The sequence below is a fragment of the Sus scrofa genome, chromosome 9 (genome assembly GCF_000003025.6).
Source record: "Sus scrofa isolate TJ Tabasco breed Duroc chromosome 9, Sscrofa11.1, whole genome shotgun sequence".
In the NCBI taxonomy this organism is placed as follows: Eukaryota; Metazoa; Chordata; class Mammalia; order Artiodactyla; family Suidae; genus Sus; species Sus scrofa.
In genome coordinates, this window is record NC_010451.4 from 13,055,974 (window position 1) to 13,079,715 (window position 23,742).

The 23,742-nt window shown below is 49.4% G+C and overlaps 1 protein-coding gene across 1 annotated transcript in view; it reads right to left on the reverse strand.

Moving 5' to 3' along the window:
• The window catches only part of TENM4 (teneurin transmembrane protein 4), a 786,343-nt gene that overhangs the window by 15,359 nt on the left and 747,242 nt on the right, over positions 1-23,742 (reverse strand). Inside the window, 5 exon segments of the mRNA XM_005667171.2 lie at positions 1-151; positions 1,524-1,678; positions 1,681-1,819; positions 5,564-5,799; positions 10,310-10,482. Coding sequence (XP_005667228.2) covers positions 1-151; positions 1,524-1,678; positions 1,681-1,819; positions 5,564-5,799; positions 10,310-10,482 — 854 coding nt within the window.

Sequence of the window (23,742 nt, forward strand, 5' to 3'; positions counted from 1 at the left end):
GGGGCTGGTAGATGTTCCTGTAGTAACCCACCGAGCGGATGGTCTCCAGCGTCTGCCGGGCCACGTTGGGCATGGTCACGGAGGAGAGGCGGTCGTTCTTGTCGAACTCAAAGATGTACTGCCGCTGGCTGTGGAGGAGCAGCACCATGGACTGGAGGGAGAGGAGAACCGAGGGGTGAGAGGAGGGGGTGGGCAGAAGGGGCGGGGGTCGGGGAGCCCGAGACCTAGAGGAAGGGAATGAAAGGCCAAGGAAGCTGGTGGTTCTCCTAAGTCATGCTCAAACCAGAGCTTTCCAACTAGCATGCCCTAGGATGCTGCAATGGGGCACAGACATGCTAAGAGAAGGATTTCCCTTCGCCCTTGGCCCTGGCAGGGCCTGGGACGCCAGGGCAACCTGGCTATTTGCCTCCCCAGGGTGAGCAGCCTTGTCTGTTTGCCCCTTTCAGTGGTACGAAAATGAGGATTTCAGTGGGGGATGGAGTAGGAGCAGGTGGGCGCCCTGGTCTAAGTATTGGCCGCAGCCTCTCTCCTGGCGTCCTTGCTCCAGATTCCTTCTCAGACCCATCTTGCTACTCAGGCAAACATGATTATCCAAAACCACAGTCTGACAATGTCCACTGCCTGCTAAACCACCTCTGTTGACCCCCCCATGGCCTACAGGATAGAGACATATTTGAGAAGCACATTTAAGGTCTTGCATAATTGCTGGTGTAGTAACAGGTCATGTGCCCACCCTGGGGTGGGGCTGGGCTGTGACAGGAAGGCTTGGCGCTACCCCAGAGCACTGCTCTGAGATGCAGACTCTGCTCAGGGTATTGAGGGAAAGAGCAAGCAGAGCCCAGGCCCCAGGCAGGTGCGCAGGAGCAGAGCACAAAGTGAGGGGCTGGAGGTCAGAACTGGGACATGGAACATAGGCTGTTTCAGGAATAAGGCAGCACATAACAGGCCTGAAGGCATCTGGGCAGCAAAGTTACCGTTTTCTCTTATTTGGGACCAACTTTTGACTTCAGGCCCCTTCTGATTCCGAGACCCTGGGACAAAATGGATTCTGATCTGAAGCAGAAGAGACTTACTAAGGCCACACCTAGCACTTGAAGCTCAGGATTAAACACCGTGTGCTTAATACTGATCCCAAGGCTTCTGCCTTGTTCTCAGTGACCCCAGATCACACTGTGTGCCCTAGACCTGGGAGCAGACCCCTGCCTGGGTCAGGATCTCAAAGTCTGATCCATAAGTATTTGGGCCTGATCTGAGCTCCAGCCTATCAGGTGGGATGTTCACATTCTCCTGCCCCTGGGCCGCGCCCCCACTCCTCGCCCACTTGCTACCCCATGACCCCAACCCATCCAGATGCCTCCAGGACACCCCTCTTGGGATGTAGATTTTCCGGAAGATTTCCTTTCGGAGACCAGATGGGTCAGATCTGTCCCACCGAGGTCAGCAGGCTGGGCTGGCCATAGCTGAGCCACGGTGATGGGTCTTCCACATGGCAAGGCCAGGGATGGAGGGAGACAGACACCTGCCTTCTCTAGGTACGTGTAGCTCCATGTCTTCCCATCAGCGAAGATCCTAGACGTGAGGCGACCTGACTGGTCGTACTCCATCCTCTCAGACATGATGCCCCTCTGGATGCCGGCAATGTGGCCCCCTGGGGAGTAGGTCACGTTGACGCCATTCAGCCGCTGCTGGGTGACCAGAGGCTGGGCCGCCCTGCCTGGTCGTAGAGGATCCGGAGGGTGAACTTGCGGTGGTCGTCGTAGATCTTCTCCGTGCGTGTCACGCGGTCAAAGTCCAGAGACAGGAGGTTCCGGTTGTGAACCTGGGAAGGGGTAGGAGGAAAGAGACACGGAAGCTAGACATTGAGAACTTGGTCTGAGACACTCCTGAGCAGGGAGGCAGCACAGGTCGTGGATAAGGGTTTGGGCCACTAGTTAGCTCTGAGAAGTCTCTTCATCTGTAAAATGGGTATAATCATGCCAATTACACAATAGGGCTGTGGTGAGGATAAAGACACTGCAGATGCTGGGTAAACAGTTGCTGTTACTGGAGATCTCCCACGTCAGGTCCCAATGCAATTCTCCTAATGAGGACAGAGGGGCAGAGCCTTCTCGACTCCCTCCGGAAAAGGGAGAGGCCAAGGGGCCGGCACCTCGGTATCTCTGGCCGGGCACCGTGCCTGTGTTTGACACCAGGGAGACCACAGTCAATCCTGTGGCTGGTGAGTGACTGAGACTGGATCTGCTCTCATCCCTGAAACAGGCAGCATCTGATCTGTGGTCCTCTGAGCGATTCCAACCCTCCTCGGGGCTTTGGACTTCCCATCTCCTCTGGGGTCTCTCCTGTCCTCTATGCTTAGGGCTCCTTGTTCAGCCCCGTTAGCTCCCCAGCATCTTCTTCCTCCTGGAGGCTCTGGGGCATGTTTGAATCTGTGATGGCTTCTCTGGCTGTGGCTCAGCTGGGGACACTGTCCTGGGTTGGGGGCATTTTGCTCCAGCCTCTAGGCTCAGGAGCCCCTTTGTGTGCTGTCTGCTTACGCTACAAGGTCAGCACACGACTCAGTTTCCTTTCAGAATCAGAAATACAGGGGTCCCGCAGGGGTAGCAACGTGTCAGGGCTTTTCATATTTTAATAAAGAAATAGACTCCAGAGGTCCGTTTCTGTATTTGGACCCACCCCTTAGCAGCGGTGATCCCTGAAACACTGCCGGGTACTCTGGAGTGAAAATGCTCGTTCCCTCTCGTTGGGGCCTGGCCTGATGAGGCCTCTGGGCACATTTTCTGACTCTTCCATTAGTTATTGCTTAAGTTTGACAAGCAGGTAGGAGAACCCAAGAGGAAACCAGACAGTGCAGGTCACACGATGCAAACGCAGGTCATAAAAGGCCCTGTGGGGCCCTGTGTGGGGGACAAACGGACTCAGGTCCAGAATCAAGGCCAGGAGTCGAGAGCCTCATCGCCTCTGTGACCCGCTTTTCTGTGCAACCTTGGACAAGTGTCTTTCCTTCTCTGAGTCTTAGTTTCTTCCCTGGTAAAGCAATAGGGCTGTTGCTAGGACTGGAAAAACCTCAGCCAATTTCCTCGTGGAGGGCTAGGCAGGCAACTTAGAAGGTACTGACTTAATGGCTGCAGTGATTTCCATTAAATGACAGCAAATGATCACGGTCATTCTCAGAGGAAGGAGAGACATGTGTGTCTCCCCCTTTCTCCCCAAACACATTCTAAAGCCTTGAAAATAAGGATTTATAATGACGGTGCTGAGATGACTTTAGCTGTGAATGGCCTGGTTATAATAAGGTTGCCTTCCCAGGGGTAATCAAACACAATTGCAGAAGCAAAAACAGTGTGGCAGACAATTCCCATGAAAAATCAGAGGCGTGGGAGGCTGAAGCTGTGTCCTCTGCAGGGCAGGCAAAGGAAGACACGGGGTCCGCTCCACCAACAATGATGGGGGCCTCTCCAAGCATCACTGGGAAGGTCCCCTGTGACCTGCCCCAAGGCGGTGCCACCCAGCCAGCTGTCCCCCTTATCCCCTGGAGGGACCCCAGTGAAGAGGAGGTATACTTCTGCAGCAAAAATTAATAAAATCGAATTAAGAAGCTCGCCAGGGAACCGCCTAATGCTTCCTGTGCTCGGCAGTGGTGGCGATGAGATTATTTCACATCTTTCTTTATTAAAAAAGTTCCCAGTTGTATAAAGAATGAGCCCCATTATGGGGAGGCACACCCGCAACATGCTAATTCCACATGCCACCACCGTGGGTGGCCATTTATTTTGGGAGGCCTCGGAGATGCGGCCACTGGGCTGGAGCGCCATTCATCTCAGGCTGGGAGAGGGACCAATTAATGCCTGGGAAACTTTTGGTCCAGTTCACACGGCAGAGAGGAAACCCTAATAGCACTAATTGCTTCCGTTTATTGAACACCTGGGGTCTTCCAGTCCTGGGCGAGGTGCTTCCAATACATCATCTGGTTTCTGCAGAGGAACCTGGGCCTCAGAGGAGTTGCTCAAGGCTATACATGCGACCCAGGCAGCAATCAAACCCAGGCCAGACGTCCCACTTAGCGCAGTGCCTCAGATACGTGTGTGGGGCTCCTGGGAAATTCACACAGGGGGCTCGGTGAGGCCACAGATGATGGCCACAGAGGACAAAGACAGCGCGCCTTTCTCGGGGAACTAGTGGAAGACTGCTTCGCACAGGAGATAGTTGCTTGAGTTCCTGGCTGTTAGGCAAGGAACACAGGAAGCCTTGTGTTCTGGGCTCTAGTTGTGTGACCTTGAATAAGTCACTTACCCTTTCTGTGTCTGTTGTGAGAACTGGACTATGAGACGGCGTGGCTACTTCTAGTCATGCTTGCTGTCCAGCTACGTGAGTCTGGAAAAATCCCTTCTCTCTCTGGACCCTGATTGCCCCATGTGTGGAACAGGGGTTTACGTGGACTTTCTTTGTGAGAAAGGGCAGGGGGCTCAAGACAGCCACGGTGCCTGAGGATGCTTCTGTGGGGCTGAGGAGCCGGCAGCATCTGACTCAGTTCTCTGCTGCCCTGCAGCTCCCGAGTCCCGACGGAGCACCTGCGTGTGATCTGCGAGGGGCTGTGCTGGAAGCCAGGGCTGGTCCCTGTTTTCACTCTCACCCCATTGCCCTCATTGCCACTGCAGCTGGAAGGAGAAGAAGCTGGGCAGTGGGGTCCTGGGGCAGAGGCCACACTACAGAGATGCTGGAGTGAGGCAGAGAAAGGGCCAAAAAGCACCCTGAGACGCCGGACAGTGGATGCCAAGCCCCTGGCAGTAGCAGCTGTGGTGGCAGCAGCGTGCTGCTCACTTAGGAAGGAGAACTCTGCCTGGGAGGAGACTGTGGCTTTGGCTCCAAAGAGCTAAACTGAAGCTTGGTACATGGTATCAATAGTGATAACAATAATAGTAATAAGAAGAACAATAACAGTGACAACTAGAATAGGTATTTCTGACCATTTATCACGTGCCAGGCTCTGTATGAGGCACTTTACATATTATTTCTCATCCTCGAAGCAACTTGCAAATGGGTCTTAGCTCCATTTTATGGATAATGAAATCCAGCCTTTAAAAATTGCCGTCCTGCCCAAATTCACTCAGGGAATAACAGAAGCTGGAAATCCAACCCAGGCCTGTCTAACATCAAAGGCCGAGATGGTTCTACCAGCATAGTTGATGGATAATGTGAAAAAAAGAATATGTGTGTGTGTGTGTGTGTGTGTGTGTGTGTGTGTGTGTGTGTATACATATATATATGTGACTGGGTCACTTTGCTGGACAGTAGAAATTGACAGAACACTGTAAACCAACAATAATGGAAAAAACAAAATCATAAAATAAAAGAAAGAAAAGCTACATGAGACTCTTACTATGTGTCATTGCCCAACTTACTTTCCCCTTTGCAGATGTGGAAACTGAGCCCAGGGTTCACCTTCGTCCCCAGGGACGGTTTCAAGAACAGAGCCTCTCTCTCCTCCTCCTTCCTCCCCCCGCCCCCCAATGACGCAGGACCCCGCGCCCCCTGAGGCTGAGAGCCCCTGCGTGGCCTTGCTCACCCGAAGCCGGCGCCCGAAGACGGTGACCTGGCCCCGAGCCTGCTCCTTGCGCTGCCGCCACTCCACCAGGTTGAGGCCGTTGTCGATGGGCAGCGTGACGTTCCTCTTGCCCACGGTGGGGTTGACGGTCCCGGCCAGCAGGTGCGGCTCCGTCTGCAGGGCCACCTCCATGCCGTTGGCCAGCAGCAGCCGCAGGGAGCCGTCGGCCCCGATGTAGTAGCTGTTCCGGACCTGGTCTGAGGGACAGACGGGGGACAGTGCTGCTCAGGAGGGCGGAGGAGGGAGGCGGGTGTGTGCCCCGCACAGGCCGTGTGATGGTCTTTAAATGTATTTATGTCTCTGGCTATAGAAACAAAACATTGCCATGGAAGAAAACGAGGAAGAACGTGGGGATCCATGAGCTCAATACCCAGACGAAACCACAGAAAACATGTCGGTACATTCCTAGATTTTAGGATAGTTTGAACTTGCAGAGTTAAAAATGGGTGCTTGTAGAGGTTTTCACTGATCATGGTAGTATGTTGTTGAATATTGTTCATAAGTGTTTTTCTTAATGACTGCTTACGATTTCATTGTATGGAAAGACTAAAATTTACTGAATGAGCCCTCAAATAGATATTCGGATTGTTTCCAGTTTTTTAAAATTTTAAGTAATGCTGTGAATAAATATATTTTAAACATTATGGTAAGTGAAAGAAGCCAGACACAAAAGGCCACATCGTGTAGGAATCTGTCCATTTATATTAAATGTCCAGAACAGGCCAGCTTGCAGAGACAGAAGATATATTAGTGCAGAGTGACTGCTAATGGGTATGGGGTTTCTTTTGGGGGGGGATAAAAAATTTCTGAAATTAGTGGTACTGGTTGCACAACTCTGTAAATATTCTAAAACCCATTGAATTATACTCTTTAATAGGGTGGACTTTATAATATGTAATTACATCTTTATTAAAAAATACACCTTTTTAGATAAATCAATGTCTTGATTTGGGGTTATTTAACAAAATAGACTCCTGAAAGTAGCATTATTAGGGCAAAGGGTTGAACATTTTTAAGGCTCTCCCACTAAGGTAACAACACTCTTTACAACGAGGCAAAAAAGAACTCCAACATGTAAATCAATGACAGAATGCCCTAAACACACACACACACACACACACACACACACACGTTTTAAATCACTGTCATTTACATGACAATGCATATCATGTGTGAATATATGACAATGACTTAAAAACAGGTATGGTTTTGAAATTTTAAATCTGATTAAAACCTTCAAATTAAGATCTTTACCTAAAAGAACCTTCTGGAGAAAAAGTAAATTTCAGCTGCAAAATGCATGTTGTGTTCTTTCCACAAATGTGTGAGTTTGTGCCGCAGTCACCTGCCTCCTGCCTTCCTGGGCTGTTGCTTCGGATTGATAAATGCTAGCCCAAGTTTTCCCTCAAGGCTCCGCTTAAATGTCATCTCTTCCCAGAAGCGTCCCTTGGTCCTCTGGTCAGAATGAATGCCTCCCCAGCCCTCAGCCTCTTTATGGGTCTCATGAGTAATCTTGCTGCTGAGGAGTGGAGGGCTCCCCGCTCTGAGCGAATGACCTCGCAAACACCCCAGTGCCTCCCGTGAAAGGCACTGCTGCCCAGAGATGCAGAGTATGGACTCGGGGCCAGGCTGCCTGGGTTCCAGTCCCAGCTCTGCCACTCTCTGACCACCAGACTTTGTCCAAATTCCTTAACCCCTCAGGCCTCTGTTTTTTTTGTTTTTTGTTTTTTTCTTTTTAGGGCTGCACACGAAACATATGGAAGTTCCCGGGCTAGGGGTCGAATAGGAGCTGTAGCAGCCGGCCTTCATCACAGCCCCAGCAACTCGGGATCCAAGCCTCATCTGTGACCTACACCATAGCTCACAGAGATGCTGGATCCTTAACCTACTGAGCGAGGCCAGGGATGGAACCTGCACCCGTAGCTGGATTCATTCCTGCTGCGCCACAACGGGAACTCCCAGGCCTCTGTTTATCTGTACAATGGGGATGATGATGGTACCATTTCCTCCAAGGATTAAGGGAGATGATGAGTCTGAAGGGCTGAGGACAGTACTGAGCACCTAGTGTGTGTGACACAGAGGTCAGCTATTACTTGCTGCACACGTGCGGCACTGTGCCGACCACCGTCGCGTCCCTCTCCTGCCATCTCTCCTCCATCTCCCCCGCCCCATCTCCCACATCTGGCAGCGTCAACTGTTCCAGTGCTGCTCAAGGTCCTTCAGTAGCTCCCCCTTGCCTTTAGGTGAGTGCTTAAGAGATGGTGTTGTAGAGTCTGTTTGTCTGGGTCCAAATCTCCTCCTAGGTGTGTGACTTTGGACAAGAGCCACTTAAGCTCCTGATGCCTCAGGGTCTTCATTTGGAAAATGGAGATATTAACTACCTCAGAAGGTGATTGCGAGGATTGAAAAGGATGATGAATGTAAAACACTAAAAACAGACTTCATGCTGAGTATGTGCTCAAAACACTAGCTACCCCTATTCTTATCGTCCGGGCTCAGTCAGCCTTTGCTGGATTGAACCACATGTACACTAGGCCATGTCCAGCAATAGGATGTCGGTTTTGGGGGTACCCTCACTGAATCCTCCCCGCTAGAACGGCAGCACATCAGCCTCTCTCTCTCTCTCTCCCACTTCCTCCTCTCCCCCCATCTTTCTCCCTTTTTCTCTCACACACACAGAATTCTAAAATCTGCCATGCAATGCATTATTCACTGACAATCTGTATTTTGCTTCCTTTGAACGGTGAAAGAGCCCATGTCAATTTCTCTCTTAAAGCTGCTCCTTGCTGAATCCACATATGTCCATTAATGGTGCCTGTGGATGGAACAGCATCTGCAGAGGCTCATCTCAGACGAGCCCCGTTTAATGTGAGCTGTGACTTCCCGAGGCTGCCGCTCATTAGGAGCTGCTTCTTATTTCTTCCCGCAGTTCAGACATAAGATGATACCGAAAGAGCTTTTTACAAAGATGCTACTGAGGCGGTTGCAAAACTGAGCATCTAAGCCTGGTACGGAGGGAGGAAAAAGAGCGTGGCCGAAGCACCAAAGAGGACAAACGGGTACCGTGTTTCCTGGATCCCGAGATGGGCTTTTCCTTTTCACACCTTAATGTTTCTGAAATTGGGGTGTGCCTCCAGTCCTCGTATGGATTTTGAGCAGCGGGCCTCCCTTCCTCTATGTGAAAAGTTGTTCTTAAATGGGTGGTTCATTTTAAAACGGAGGCGAGGTGGCGCTTTTGAATTTAAAAAGTTGCTTATATAGAAAAAGGCCTGCAATGACTTTTGAGAAAAATGCTGCAAGCCAGCTGAGATGTATGGAGGAGATGATTCTGAACCAGAGGGAAGAATACAGGCCTGAAGGATACAATGTCTGGGTGTCTTCAGCCGCCGTGCTGTTCTTAGTCGGGCAGAGGAACCCTGGCTGGCTTGGAATTGGTACCTTTTCTTGGCAATAACCCAGCCAGAGCATAAATGCCTAGGGTCTGTCCCAACCCACTGCAAAGGGTGCTTAGTGGGAAGAAATGCCGGGGCTTGATTTCTCTCTTTAACTGGGAACCGCTAGTGTTCTCTGAGCTTTGTTAAAGGCATGGGACTACATTTGGGAATTAAAAATGCCTGTTAATTACTTAATGAATCCAACAAGTACTTACTGAGCAAGGCTTCATGCTGGTCACTCTCTGTATGTTGTCTAAAGAAACTGAGAACCCTGGGAAGCGGGAATTGTTATTCAGCCCCATTTCCCAGATCCAGAAACTGAGGCTCAGAGAAGAGTGAGACCCCACTCAGTTCCTAAAGGCTAGAACCAGGCACAGGGGCCCCAGAAGGTCCACCCCAGAACTGCTGCTCTCTGCAGGGCCCTGCACCATCCTACATGCATGGCTTCAGCCCGATTTCTTTTCCCAGAGAAGAAATTCCAGGGCCACGACGGTGGGTGGCAGAGTCAGGCATGGAACCGGGGACTTTGACTCCCAGCCCAAGGCTCTTTTTCCTACTTTGCATCAAAGCTTTTGGGAGTATGAGAAAGCCATCTGGAGGCTGGAGAGAAAACATCCAGCAAGTCTTTCCCTAGTGATGGCTCCTTTCTTCTGCTTACTGAGGCCAACAAAGCTGCAAACTCCACGCCGGGTCACCACACCCCATGAGAACAGCTGAGGCGGATAATCCATAGTGAGGTTGCGTCTCTGTGATTTACCGGAAGCTAAAAGATCAACGCACATCAGAGACTGTTTGACGGATACAGAGAAAGGCCTCTAGAGAATCCCAGGAGAGGCGCAGAGCACTCTCACCTGAGCTTCAGAGAGGCCTTCTTACCACCCAAATCCCTTTCATAATTAGATGTAATTATTCATGGCCTTTGTCCTCCTGCCTGCACCAGAGTGAGAATCAGCCTTTAATCTGGGAGCCACTAGCATGGCAGAATAGTGAGGTCACCTGGATTAGCTGCTAATGGATTCTCTACCCTTTGTTCTGCTGATAATGGGATGAGACAATGAGATATTACTCCGAAGCTTGGGGGAGAGAATTTACAGGGCTCAGCCCAGTGTGTTTTGCAAATTAGGTGGCAAGACAGAGAAAAACCCATTGTCATGCTTTCCTGTTCCTGGGCAGCTGCAGCAGCAGCTTGCGTTGTGTGTCATCCTCTTTCAAAGGGGTCTCCCCACCCCACGGCCTCCAAGTCCTCAAGCCCCCACGCCCCCACCTGGCTTACCTTGCAGCAGCGTGTAGAAGGCACCCGAAGCAGACAGGTTGGTGGTTATGGTGACGTCATCCTTGCTGGAGGTCTCTACCTGGACGTGCACCGAGCTGTCTGTATCACTTCGGAAACTGCTCACCTGGCCAGTAGGGAAGGTCACGTTTGTCAGGCGGCCAAAGCTGTCGTACCTGAAAACCAAGGGGGTGGCTCTGAGTAAAGACACATAATGGTGCTATGGCTGGAACCCCGCTTGTTCTACCTGACGCCGCGGTTTTGCACATCGTGCTTTTCTCGCTGGTCAGACGCATTGCCAAGTCTCCCACATCTCCTTGGATCCGACGCTGCCTGCTGATGATACTCAACTGTAGGCAAAGGACTTACCTCTCTGAGTCTTCCTTTCGTAATTCCGTCAAGTGGAGATGACAACCTCTGCCCTGCCCGCCGCCCAGGACTACCGTGAGGAGTGTGGAGGTGCCCTGCTGCTTTCACTAACACTCACCTGCCCATCAAAGTGAGATGATGGTGCCTGCATGAGACAGATGTGACCCAGAGTCCTAGAGCTGGCCACCCGGAGGCAAGGAGTCCAACTGGATTCTTGAACACTCTCTCAAAATCCCATACAGGTTTCTCCTGCAGAGTGATGGAGAGGGGGCTTCCTAGGAAGCTAGAGATCCTGAGAAAGGGGGACACTGGATTCAAGGGATTCTGTGGCCACCTAAGCAGGTTCGACAGAGGGGCCCTTGCAACCTCTTCGTGTCTAGATTTCACATCTGGCACTGAGCAGCTATGTGTCCGCCGTGCTCAGAACTCTCAGCTTCGCTCTGGTGTGGTCTTTTGGAGGCATCATAATTGAATCTTCATTCTCTTTCCTATTCTCCCGATGACACTAAAAGAAACACCTACCATGACCGAACACCTACATTACAGCGTTCACCTTGCTCAGGTATGGTGCTAGCTGCTTTCCAAAATTCTTTCACTTAATCCTCGCAATCAGTCTAACAAGTATATATTATCTCCTTTTTGGAGGAGGCTCCGAAAGTGGAGTCACCTGCTCAAGGTCACACAGCTAGAAAGCGTGAGAGAGTCCAAACTCCGACTCAGATCTATCTGCTTCCAAGTCGCTACCTGCTTCTCTGTCTTCCATCATACCTCTGCACTGTCTCTTTGCAAGCATCCACTGTGTATGCTCGCCCACCTGCCGCAGGTTGGTTGGGATACGGCAGGGAGTAGGCTAGTCACATTTTAGTTATCATTTGTAATCATGGAAGGGTGAAATATAACAAGGTAGGTTTAAATAGCCTTTTGGCACTTGTGTATGAGTGGGGAAAAAGTTCTTTTCCCCGATGCCATTATTGCTGAGTTAAGCTCAAGCTGGAGGCATGGGTTCAGCTGCATATGCCTCAGGTGCTCTGGCTCTGCCACCAGACTTTTTTCCTGCTTGGATCTTAACACTGGGGTAAAGCTGTTCTCTGGGGCTCTGAGGGATTTAACCGCGGTGAAACGAGAGGCTTGAAGTTCAGCTCCATCCTGGCTCTTCTTCCTTCAACTGGGTCTGGGGAGCTGATGGAACCCCAGGGTCCTGCAGCTTCTATGGTTCCAGGCGCCACTTGGTAGATGAGCCAAGGCAGGTCTTGGCCGAGCAATTTCTGCTCAAGGTCAGATTTCGATGCTGCATGGATTCTGCCATCTGCCAACTCCTCCTGTCCCCGTGGCTGGTCCTGATCATGGCACTCTTTACACGGGATGATAACAGTCCCGGGCACAGTCTGCCACAGAGGAGGTGTTGGTGATGGTTTTTGAATCAATCACCCCAGTCCTCGCCCTAAGGCTGGCTCTGGGGGAAGGGCCACGGGGCTTTGGGAACGTTGACTCTCTGTTGCCGAGGCCTGAGGAAGGGGAGTGGGAGCCCCTTCCAAGACGGCGAGCAGAGCAGGGGTCTCTACCAGGTACCTCCGCCCAGGCTTGCTGGGGCAGGGCTGTGGGGCTGTAGCAGTCGTTTGGTTTCTCTGAGAGGCAGGTAAGGGGTTTGGAAACCTGTTTCCTGATTGCTCATTTTTTTCCCCCTTTGTGCGGAGTCAGGTTCTTTGCAAAGAAAGGTCAGTCTGGCTTCATGGAGGGAGACAGTGGGGCTTGATCTGGACTGGAGGGTGGATGGTGTAGACGCCCCTCAGAGCCTGGGGAGGGGGCAATTTGGAGACACTGCTGCAGGAAGGAGGGCGCGTCTGGGGGAAAGACCTGGAACGTCTACGCTTAGGCCCCTCTCACCTGGAGACTCCCAGCTCTGTCATGATAACTCTGGGGGAGGCTGGGGTTCTTTTTAATCCTTTATGGCTGCTGGCAAGTTGGACAGGAAGGAATTTCACAAAAACATTCACAGTGGTCCTCTCTGGGAGACAGAATTATAGGTGATCTTAGTTGCTTATTTATATGTATTTCATATTCCCAATATTTCCTATAATTACATGGATTATTTTAATAATCAGACAAGTGCTGTGACAGACCAAGTAATGCCTCAGGAGCATGGCCACCTTAGGGAAGAGGACTTTTTAAATTACTGGTGTTTTAGAGGAATGGATAAAGATGTGGTACATATATACAATGGAATATTACTCAGCCATAAAAAAGAATAAAACAATGCCTGTTTGCAGCAACATAGATGGACGTAGAGATTATCATACTAAGTTAGTGAAAGACAAAAATCATATGATATCATTTATATGTGGGATCTAACAAAAGGATACAAATGCACTTACTTGCAAAAGAGAAATGGAGTCAGTCTTTGAAAACAAATTCATGGTTACCAAAGGGGACAAGTAGCGGGGGAGGGATGGTCTGGAGGTTTGGGACTGGCATATGCACCCTGTGGTATATGGAATGAGTGGTCAATGGGGAACTACTGTACAGCACAAGCAACGCTACCTAATATTCTGTGATAATCTACACAGGCAAAGAATCTGAAAGAGAATGGATGTGTGTATATGTATAACTGAATCCCTTTGTGGCGCAGCAGAAATTATCGCAAGTTTATAAACCAACCACATTTCAATCAAAGTTTAAAAAATGAAAAAAAAAAAAAGACTGGCTTTTGTAGAAATCTCACTTATAGGATATTTCCCAATATCAACCTCTAGGCCTTTTTAGTAAAATATCACAAGGACACCCTACATTTCTGAGACAAAAATCAAGACTCGCCTTCCTTGGAGCTCCCGTCATGGCTCAGTGGTTAACGAATCCGACTAGGAACCATGAGGTTGCAGGTTCGGTCCCTGCCCTTGCTCAGTGGGTTGCCGTGAGCTGTGGTGTAGGTTGCAGATGCAGCTCGGATCCCGCGTTGCTGTGGCTCTGGCGTAGGCTGGTGGCTATAGCTCCAATTCGACCCCTAGCATGGGAACCTCCATATGCCGCAGGAGTGGCCCAAGAAATGGCAAAAAGACAAAAAAAAAAAAAAAAAAAAAAAAAGACTATTCACCCCTCAAACTGGCTCTGCTTTGGTCATCTAAACTATATCTGTGGTCTTTGAGAAAGCCGAGTGCTGTCAGATCTCAAGTCATCTTGGAAATTGATAGGAAGATCCATTTCAGCCCAACAATTTCAGTGAATGGACGTGCTGCTCCCGTTTGCTTCTTCGACACCATCTATACATTCTGTGTTTTTCCTTTCACCTCTCTTTTTAGGGCTTCACCTGCGGCATAGGGAAGTTCTCAGGCGAGGGGATGAATCAGAACTGCAGCTGTTGGCCTGTGCCACAGCTATGGCAAAGTGGGATCTGAGCAGCATCTGTGACCTATGCTCCAGTTTGTGGCAATGCTGGATCCTTAACCCACTGAGCAAAGTTAGGGATCAAACCCAAATCCTCATGGATGCTAGTCGGGGTGTTAACCCTCTGGGCCACAACAGGAACTCCCCCGTACATGCTCTGATCACTCTCATTTCCTGACCTGACTAGACAAGAAAGAGTTTATTACACCTAGAAGGAAATACTTAAAGAAGAGTTTTGGAGTCTGGAAACAGGTAAGACTGGACAGACAGTGATTAATTAGAGGTCAGCTGCCACTTGAGAAAGCCCTCCCCCGCATGCCTGTCCTGTCTCCTCCCCATGATACTCTGGCATGGCTCTGTCACACAATGTGTCCCCTGCATTATAACAGCTGACATACAACAGGCCTCCTGCTTTGGCCTCGGAGGGCTTGAGTTGGGACAGGGCTGTGGAGTAAGCTGGCCAGGCTGGGAATCTGGATCCCACCACTTGCTGGCAACAGGACCCTAGAGGACTGGCCCTCGGTTCATCTCAGCTTCCCCAGCCCAGGGACTGGCAGAGAGGAGGTGGGCAGCCAATGTGGGCTGAACAAATAAATGAATGTGTGATTGCTCATGGGCGGCCTCTTTCCTACGCTGGCGGCAGAGATATGATTCACTCACATGATGCACCCCCCCCAAGAGGACCCAACAGAAGTTTGACACACAGTAGGTCCATGAGAAACACGTGCTGAATGCACAGACAGAAACGACCGCTCTCCATGAACAGTGCTCCAGCAATCTCCGTAAGCATCTCCCCAGCGTTTTAGTCTCTGAGATAGAAAGAGGCTTTGCATAAAGGCAGACAATTGTAATTATTATTGAAGGTGGCCTGTGATACATAATTAAATTGAGCCTGAAGACAAAACAATGAAAAGGCCCCATGTCTTCAAGATCTGGTTTTATTTTATCTGAGATGGCTAAAAAACAGTAATTTCCACTCCTCACATTTTCCATTAGAGGGGCTGAACGTCTTAATTAAATGAACATCAAACTGAACAGCCAATTTATAGAATTTCCTTGTCTCTTATTCATTCATCTCAGAGCCTTCTAGAGCTTAAGAAATGCCACCGGATGGGTGGCTCTGCCGCCGGATCAATACCCGTGATTATCCCATCGGAACACTGCCGCTTCTGCCTCTGCTCTGCGGGGAAGGAGTTGGAGCGGCCCACCCTCCGGACCTTGATTTTTGCCTTTGGCCCTGTGGCCCCCTCGGCGAGATCTTTTCTCTTCCTGCTACAGACTTGCTAAGAGAAAGGAGGCTTGTGTTACCCATCAGAGTGTTGGGGGCCAGGTCTCTTGCCCAGATGCCAAGCGGCTGCCTCAAACCCTGGCCCCGTGATGGACCACTTCTAGGCAATAGCTTAGATACGTTTATTTGCAGCATGACGTACATGACTGGCCTATTTTCTTCCTTTCCATCCAAGAGGAAAAGAAGGTACCTGTTGGTTGGGAAGGTCCTTGGAGCCTTTGAATCCAGGCTCTACACCCAAGAGGGTGGGCACTCAGATCTGTTTTCCTGCTAACCGTCCAACCTCTGCTACATATTGTATTATTTCAGGCAGGTAATATAACAACCTTTGGGCGCCTCTGTTTTCTCCTCTATAAAACCAGGATAATCATACCTGTCTCCATGAGATATTGTGAGGATCAGACAAGGTAACAATTTAAAAAATGAAATGCGGCGTTCCCACTGTGGCTCCGCAGTAACAAACCCAGCTAGTATCCATGAGGATGTGGGTTCAATCCCTGGCCTCACTCACTGGGTTAAGGATCTGGCATTGCCGTGAGTTGTGGGGTAGGTCACAGACTCAGCTCCGATCTGGCGTTGTTGTGGCTGTGGTGTAGGTTGGCGGCTGCAGCTCTGATTTAACCCCTAGCCTGGGAACTTCCACATGCTGCGGGTGCAGTCCTTAAAAAAAGAAAAAGAAAAAGAAATGCAAGTTCCTCCCAGGGCCTGCAGGACCCCGTAAGACTGCCCTCACTAGAATGTCAGCTCCCTTAGGAAGGGACTTGGTTTGCTCACTGATGTATCCCCAGAACTTAGAAGAGCGCCTGGCATACAGCAGATGCTCAATAATGTGAATGCATATTGGTTGAATGACCTGTTCCTTCCTGCTTCTGCTCTAGTTTCACCTTGAACCCTGTTCCTTTGTACGTCCTGCATTCCAAACACATGGGGAGCTCCCACCTACCGTCCCTTGCTGGGAAGGCTCTGCCCTCCAATCTTGGTAGGGCTAGTTCCTTTCACTATTCCTGCTTTAGTTCAGTTGTTATTATTTCAGCAAGGCCTTCCCAGGCCCCCCTTTCTGATGGGTCCTCCCACCTCTACCGCATTACCTTATGCTACTGTCTTCGCTCCCCTTACCGTCTTGTTTATCCGTTTACTTGTTTGCGGTCTGTCTTTTCCCCCTAGAATAGAAGCTCCATGAAGGCAGGGGCCTGGTTTGTGTTCCCAGTGCCCAACAGAGGACCCAGCATATACAAAACTCTCAATACAAATTTCCTGGCTGGATGAATGAATGGCTGAATAAATAGTCCATTGTAGCTATTATTACTGTTTTTCAATACCTGGTCTGAGAAGAACAGAATTCCACCCCATTACCTCCCTACTCTCTGTCGGAGGAAGAGGAAGTTCACTCATATTCATACAGCACATTTTAGGTCCCAAGCACTGTGCTCATAACCATCCCACAAGGAAGCCGTTATTATACCCATTTCACAGGTGGTGAAGCTGAGGCTCAGAAAGGATAAACAACTCGCCTAAGAGCTCGCAGAGGAGTAAAGATTCTGTCAGGTCTGTCTGACCTTAAAGTCTGCGTTCCTTCTTTCTTTTTTGGCTGCCCTGCAGCACATGGACGTTCCTGGGCCAGGAATCACATCCGAGCCACAGGTGCGACCTATGCCGAAGCAGTGGCAACCTGGGATCCTTAACCTGCTGTGCTGGGCCAGGGATCGAGCCCGCATCCAAACACAGCCAGAGATGCTGCCGATCCCACTGTGCCACAGGGGGAACTCCAAAGCCTGTGTTCTTTCATCAAGCTTCCCGTAAAGATGCCGCTTCACATCGAAAGCTTTGTGCTCAGCTATGTTAAAGAAAAGATTGTGTTTGGAAATCTCAAGGAGATCAAGAAGACTGACGGTTTTCTCCGCAAGAGGCTTTGCTTTGCTGCCACTACGACTGACTTTGCAGCGCTCCAAGCCCCCAGCCGGGGTTGGCGGGGTGGGGACGGAGACGGCCAGGTGACTGGCTTCTCATTATTTCCTTCCACTGGCTTTTCTTCACTCCGTTTCCCCAAAGCATCTCTGGAGCACGGGGAAAGAACACACATAAAAGATTCATAGAGTGGCTGTGAACTTGGCTCTCAGAAGAGGACCACTAAAGGGTATCTTCACACACACTGCAAGGCTTTCTTCTTCACACTCAATACTTCACATCTTGAGCCATTTTACTATGTGCGGCTGGTGAGGAAAATGCCACATGGCCTCTCAGATACTAAACTTTTGCTCATCAGGGACTGTGGGTTGGAAAATAAAGATTTGATTTTTATGACTTTCATCTGTGATTGTTTTAAACCACATCATCATCGGCGAGAGGAAATGGCCACTGTATCCTCCGTGAATGATCAGAGCTCACAGCCCATGCACAGCAATGGTTCCCTTGGCCGCCAGTCCCTGCAATAGATGGCATCACCCCACCATTAGCTACCCCAAAACTGAAGCAGAGCCAGGCTACTTTTTGGCTTCTGCAATACAAACTTTCCTTGCTGCCCATTTCCCATTTTAAGAATTAAGTTTCAACAATGAATTGTAGCCTTCAGGGTTTTTCTTTTTCTTTTTAGGGCCACTCCTGCAGCATATGGAAGTTCCCAGGCTAAGGGTCACATCAGAGCTACAGCTGCCGGCCTACGCCACAGCAACAGCAACGCCAGATCTGAGCTGCATCTGTGACCTCTGTTACAACTTGTGGCAACACCGGATCCTTAACCCACTGAATGAAGGCAGGGATTGAACCCCCATCTTCATGGATGCTGGTCAGGTTCTTAACCTGCTGAACCACACTGGGAACTCTCACCTTCAGGATTTCTAAAATCTGGCCCATCCTGCCCAGTAGGTCTTAGCTCTCACTGGTGTTGGACTAGGGGTCATGCATCTGGTAGAAGGTAGTTAGGGTTCAGGTACCTTTGGATTGAATCCTGGCTCTGCCACTTAGCTGTGCCATGTCCTGGGGTCAGGCAATGTCTGGATGTTTATCCTCTGTTTCCTCCTCAGATCCATTCTCTGCCCTTCCCTGTATTCAGAGGGGCTGACCCGACAGACTGCATCCCTGGGGTGTCCCTTGCTGGCTTGCTTTGGTTGGGTTCAGCCAATGGTAGGCAAGGCAAGAGACCAGAGGTCAAAAGGAGGTTTTCCTTTGCTCCCTGTCTCCTTCAGTGTCATATTTCTTTCTTCTTTTCTTTCTTTTTTTTTTTTTTTTTTTTTTTTTTGTCTTTTTGCCATTTCTTGGGCCCCTCCCGCGGCACATGGAGGTTTCCAGGCTAGGGGTCGAATTGGAGCTGTAGCCACCAGCCTACGCCAGAGCCATAGCAACACGGGATCCAAGCCGCGTCTGCAACCTACACCACAGCTCACAGCAACGCCGGATTGTTAACCCACTGAGCAAGGGCAGGGATCGAACCCGCAACCTCATGGTTCCTAGTCGGATTTGTTAACCACTGCGCCACGACGGGAACTCCCAGTGTCATATTTCTAATCGTAGGTGCATCTACCCACAATTATAGCTTTTACCAGATGGCTTCTCCTTCATGGTTACAGCTCCCACTGGCTTTAATAACAATGTCCTATTCCTTCCCTTCAGCCTGAGGTTGGGTAATGGCTGTTCACTGCTTTTAGTACCGAGGTGCCTTGCCATTTTTCTTGGTTCCCTTCTCCCTGCCTGTACCTCTATAACCTCTCTTCATTTGAAAGCTCTTTTTGCTAGATATAGAATTTTGGGTTGACAGATTTTTTTTTCTTTCTTTCTTTTGTTTTCTAGATTGTATAGTTTCTGAGAGGAAGTCTCCTGTGATTCTTATCTTTGTCCCCTGTAAAAAGGCCTTTTGGGGGGCTTCTCTCAAGATTTTCTCTTTTGTATTCAGCAGTTTGAAGAGGATTTGCGTGGACACATGTGTGTGCATGCACATGTGTGTGCATTTACTCTGGTTGATGTTTTCTGAGATTTGGGGTCTGTAGTTTGGTATCTATCATTACATACAGATAATTCTCAGCCATTATTTCCCCAAATGTTTCTTTTTTCTTTTTCTTTTTCGTCTTTTTAGGGCCATATCCACAGCATGTGGAAGTTCCCAGGCTAGGGGTCTCATCGGAGCTGCAGCTGCTGGCCCACACCACAGCCAGAGCAATGCAGGATCTGAGCCACATCTGTGACCTACACCACAGCTCACAGCAATGTAAGATCCTTAACCTGCTGAGCGAGGCCAGTGATCCAAGCCAGGTCCTCATGGATGTTAGGTTCATTACCACTGAGCCATGGTGGTGACTCCTCTCCAAATGTTTCTTCTACCTTGTTCTTTCTCTCTTCTTCTGGAATTCCCATTACACGTGCATTCAACCAGTTGACATGCCCCCGTTCTCGGAGGCCACATTTTGTCCTGCTTTTCCCTCTGTGTTTCTGCTGGGATCATTTCTACTGACCTATATCCTCTCCCCAGCTGCGTCAAGTTTACTGATAAACCCGTCAAAGGCAGTCTTCACTTCTGCAACTATGTTTTTCATTTCCAGCATTTCCATTCGATTCTCTCTTGTAGTTTCCCTTTCTCTGCTGAAATTATCCATCTGACTTCGCATGAGGTTCACCTTTTCTGTTAGAGCTTTTAATAATTTTAGTTATTTTAAATTTCTGCAAGAGTTTCAACATCTGTGGAGTGTGGTTGTGATGATGCCTTTGTCTCTAGGGAGTGTGTCGCTTTTTCGGGTCTTTGTGTATGTTCAGTTGAAAGTGTGACACTTTGTGTGGCACAGTTGAGATTGTGACGGTAGGTTTGGGGTATAAGTTTTTTCTGCTTGGACTTTAGAGAGGGAGTTTAAGTTACTTTAGTTAGGATTTGGGCTGGCTTTGAAATGTATTATTTCTGTGGTTAACCTTAGCGAGTCATAGGCTTTAAATTCCTCCAGCAATACCCTGTGTTTAGGGTGTGAAACCGATTTGTCAGAGGTTTTTTTTTTTTAAATGTGTCTACTCTACTCTCAGCTTCAGGTCCCTTCTTCATGCTGGGTCTTACAAAGGGTTTCTTTCCCGGCTGTGTCCCTTTATTTTCTCCTTCTCAGCAGTATTCTCCTTTTCATTGTTATGTTTAGCATTTTAGGTTCAGGTGGGGGCTGAGCTTGAGGGAGTTCTCAACTGTTCTGATTAAGCTTCAGTCTTACAGGCACAAGGCCCTGAGTTTCAGGAGTGTTCAGTGTTCAGGCTGTTCTTCTGGGCCCCATTACACATTCCTGCTTCTCTTCCACCAGGAGTTTAATAATGTTTTTCTTCCTTTACTCAGCTGCAATGGGTTTTGCCAGTGCTTGAGTAGAGTGTTTCATTGTCCTTCTCTGCACAGATTAAAGCTTTTGTTCCATCTGGGAGATCGGGTGAGAAGGGTGCGGGTGGAGCAGGCAGAAATTTGCGCCCCTCCCTCAGCGTCAACCACTGGGGACACTGTCTTAGATCTTTCCCTACTCTTTTCTGTGCGTATCTGGTGGGGGTTGTGGAAAAAGTTCTGGAGGGTGTAGACCCACCCAATTTCCGCAGCCTCCAAGCCCTTCACACTCTCTTGTCAGTACACACTTCATTTGTACTTATTCATTTACCTATTGACGGCCACAGCATGCAGTGGCTTGATGTGGGATCTCAGTTCCCAGACTAGGAATTGAACCCAGGCCAAGGGTGAAAGCGCCAAGTCCTAACCGCTGTTCCACCAGAGCACTCCCCACTTCGCCTTTATACACATGGCAGGCTGAACGCTTCCTCCCAGTGAATGTGCATCCACCCCAGGCGAGCTCCTGCTCACGTCCTGCCTGTGACGTGACACTCTGGCTGTCCTTGGTTTTGGCCACTTGGTTGCCCTGTGACCTCAGAGGAGGAGATGAAGGAAAGCTCATGAATTTGCCACTTATCTGGTGTATTTTCGTTGTACTGTTGGGAACCATGCTCCTTCTAGCTCTGACATCCTCAGGCAAAAACTGGAAGCCAAGTCTCTTCCCTGGAACCATTCGAATTGAATTCTGTTCCCCGCTGGGAGCACTGACAACGCTGGAGCTGCGATAAAAAGCTAGTATTTTTCTCACTACAGCGTATTTTGTTCTTCCTTTCTTTATCTCCCTTCCTCCTGAATTTACATTTCATTCATAAAATATGTACTGAGCACCTACTGAGTGGCACACCCCAAGCTTGTGCAGAGATAAATTAGGGTCTCAGAGGAGTTAGCTCGAGCATAGGGAATGACAGGAGCTGTCACAGGGCACCCCAGGGGAGCCAGAGCTGCTTTCCCCATGGAGCTCACTGACACTGGCTGCTCATGCCCACCCAGCAAGCCAATTTTGGAAACTGCCTCATGCTTATTGAGCCATTTTCTTAGCCACCAAATGCCATCTGCTTGGGAGCCCAAGTCTGAAATGAATGATGCCACACACTGGAGATGAGGTTTCCTACCAGCAGACCCGTGGGCTGAGGGGAGAAAAGTAACCTTGCTTCCCCCAGACCTGTGAACTCTAAGTCAAGTTGCTCCAAAGTGTGAAGTTTATGTTAGATGTATTATTTAATCTTTGAGACGGTCGATAAAGCCAACTTAAAAGTTGTTTCAGTGATAGCCCATGTCACAGGCAAGTCTGGGATGATTTTTTTTTTTTTTTTAAATACTACAACATTTAGTTTTAGAACCTATTACGCTGCCTCATGGGGCTAAAAGTAGAAACTTCCCTGGAGCAATGTGCATTGGCAGAATCTGTCCAAATCTGTGTTGATACACACCATAACGATAATAATGTCATACCTCTTTTTTTTTTTTTTTTTTTTTTTTTGCTTTTTAGGGCTGCATCTGCAGCGTATGGAAGTTTCCAGGTTAGGGGTTGAATCGGAGCCACAGCTGCCAGCCTCTACCACAGCCACAGCAACACGGGATCTGAGCTGCATCTTTGACCTACACCACAGCTCACGACAACAGTGGATCCTTAACCCACTGAGCGAGGCCAGGGATGGAACCTGCATTCTCATGGTTATTACTATTCAGGTTCGTTACCACTGAGCCACAAGGGGAACTCCCACACACTTATTTCTTGGGAACATTATAATTTCCAAGGTATTTGCACTTTGAGTATTTATTTAGTTTTTTGATCCTCAAAATGGCCCTGAAATGGGGGTAGATGAGGCGTAATTTCTGTTTGGCTGAGGCTTGGTCTGGAAGCCAGCCTGCCTCTGACTCAAATGGCAAACCTCCAGTAAAAACAGGTATCTGATACCCTGGCTTTGTGCACAGTCTGAGCTGAACCATTTTTCTTTGACCCTTTCTACATGCTTTTTTTCAAGACCATTTTGGATACTCCAAGCCCTTTTCCAGGTCACACGTTGGTCCCTGAGACTTGACACTCACTCGGCTCTCCTGGTCACCCTCTAATGCCTGCCTGCTTCAAAGAGAACGTTTGTGCTCCTTGATTAGTTTACTCACAGCTGCTCCCAGGCAGTCCTTTTCACACCCAAACACCATCTCTGCAATTACTTGCACTGCCTTGAATATTGCCTGAAATAATAATAACAACAGCTCTTGCTGGAGTATTTATGCATTGCGTTTTCTACATTTTATCTCTCTGAAGTTTTCAATCTCAGACTCTATCCCTAAGAAAAAGGTACTATTTTAATCCCCAGCATACACTTACCTTACAGAGTATTTAAGTGAACCCAGTCCGTGTGTGGGGGAACCACTGACTGAAACTGCTCACCTTCCGCAGGCGTAAAAATAACTGCTCCGCAAGGTGCCTCACAACAGGAGGCCCTGCTAAGGAGCGTGGTGGTGCCCCCCAATTAACAGGGAGAATTTGGGAGGGGCCCAGAGGAGGGAGGAGACCACCAACCTCCCAGAATCCTTCGCGCTGGAATCCGTCTTGGCTGAGAGGGGTGCGCGCCACGGGAAGGACCCTGAGTCCGACTGACGTGGGCCGAGCAAGATGACTGGCCAGAGACAATCGAGAAACTAACCCCATTCCTATGAAACCTGAGGCCGTGAGCCACCGGGCAGAGCCGTTCTCCTGGGCTCCCCGATCCTGCTGCTCTCCACCCGGGCGCCCCCTCCCCACCCAGTCTTCTGCTCTGTCAGCAGGCGTGTCTCCTCAGATCATCCATTTCTGAGTGACAGACAAGAGTCCGTGATCGGGCCCTGCAAAGGGTCCCCCTTCTTGCAGCAAGTGTAGCTGAAAGAACATGGACTTGTGTTCTGCCTCTGCTGTGTACTCACTGTGTGATCTTAGACGAGTCACCTAATCTCCCTGTGCCTCGCTTTGATCATCTGTAAAAACTGGGATGGATAATTCCTACCAACTGAGGTTGCTGGGAAGGTTAAAAGGGAAAGGAGCCTGGCGCACAGTAGGATCTCAGAAAAGGTGAGTTTCTTTTTTTCTCT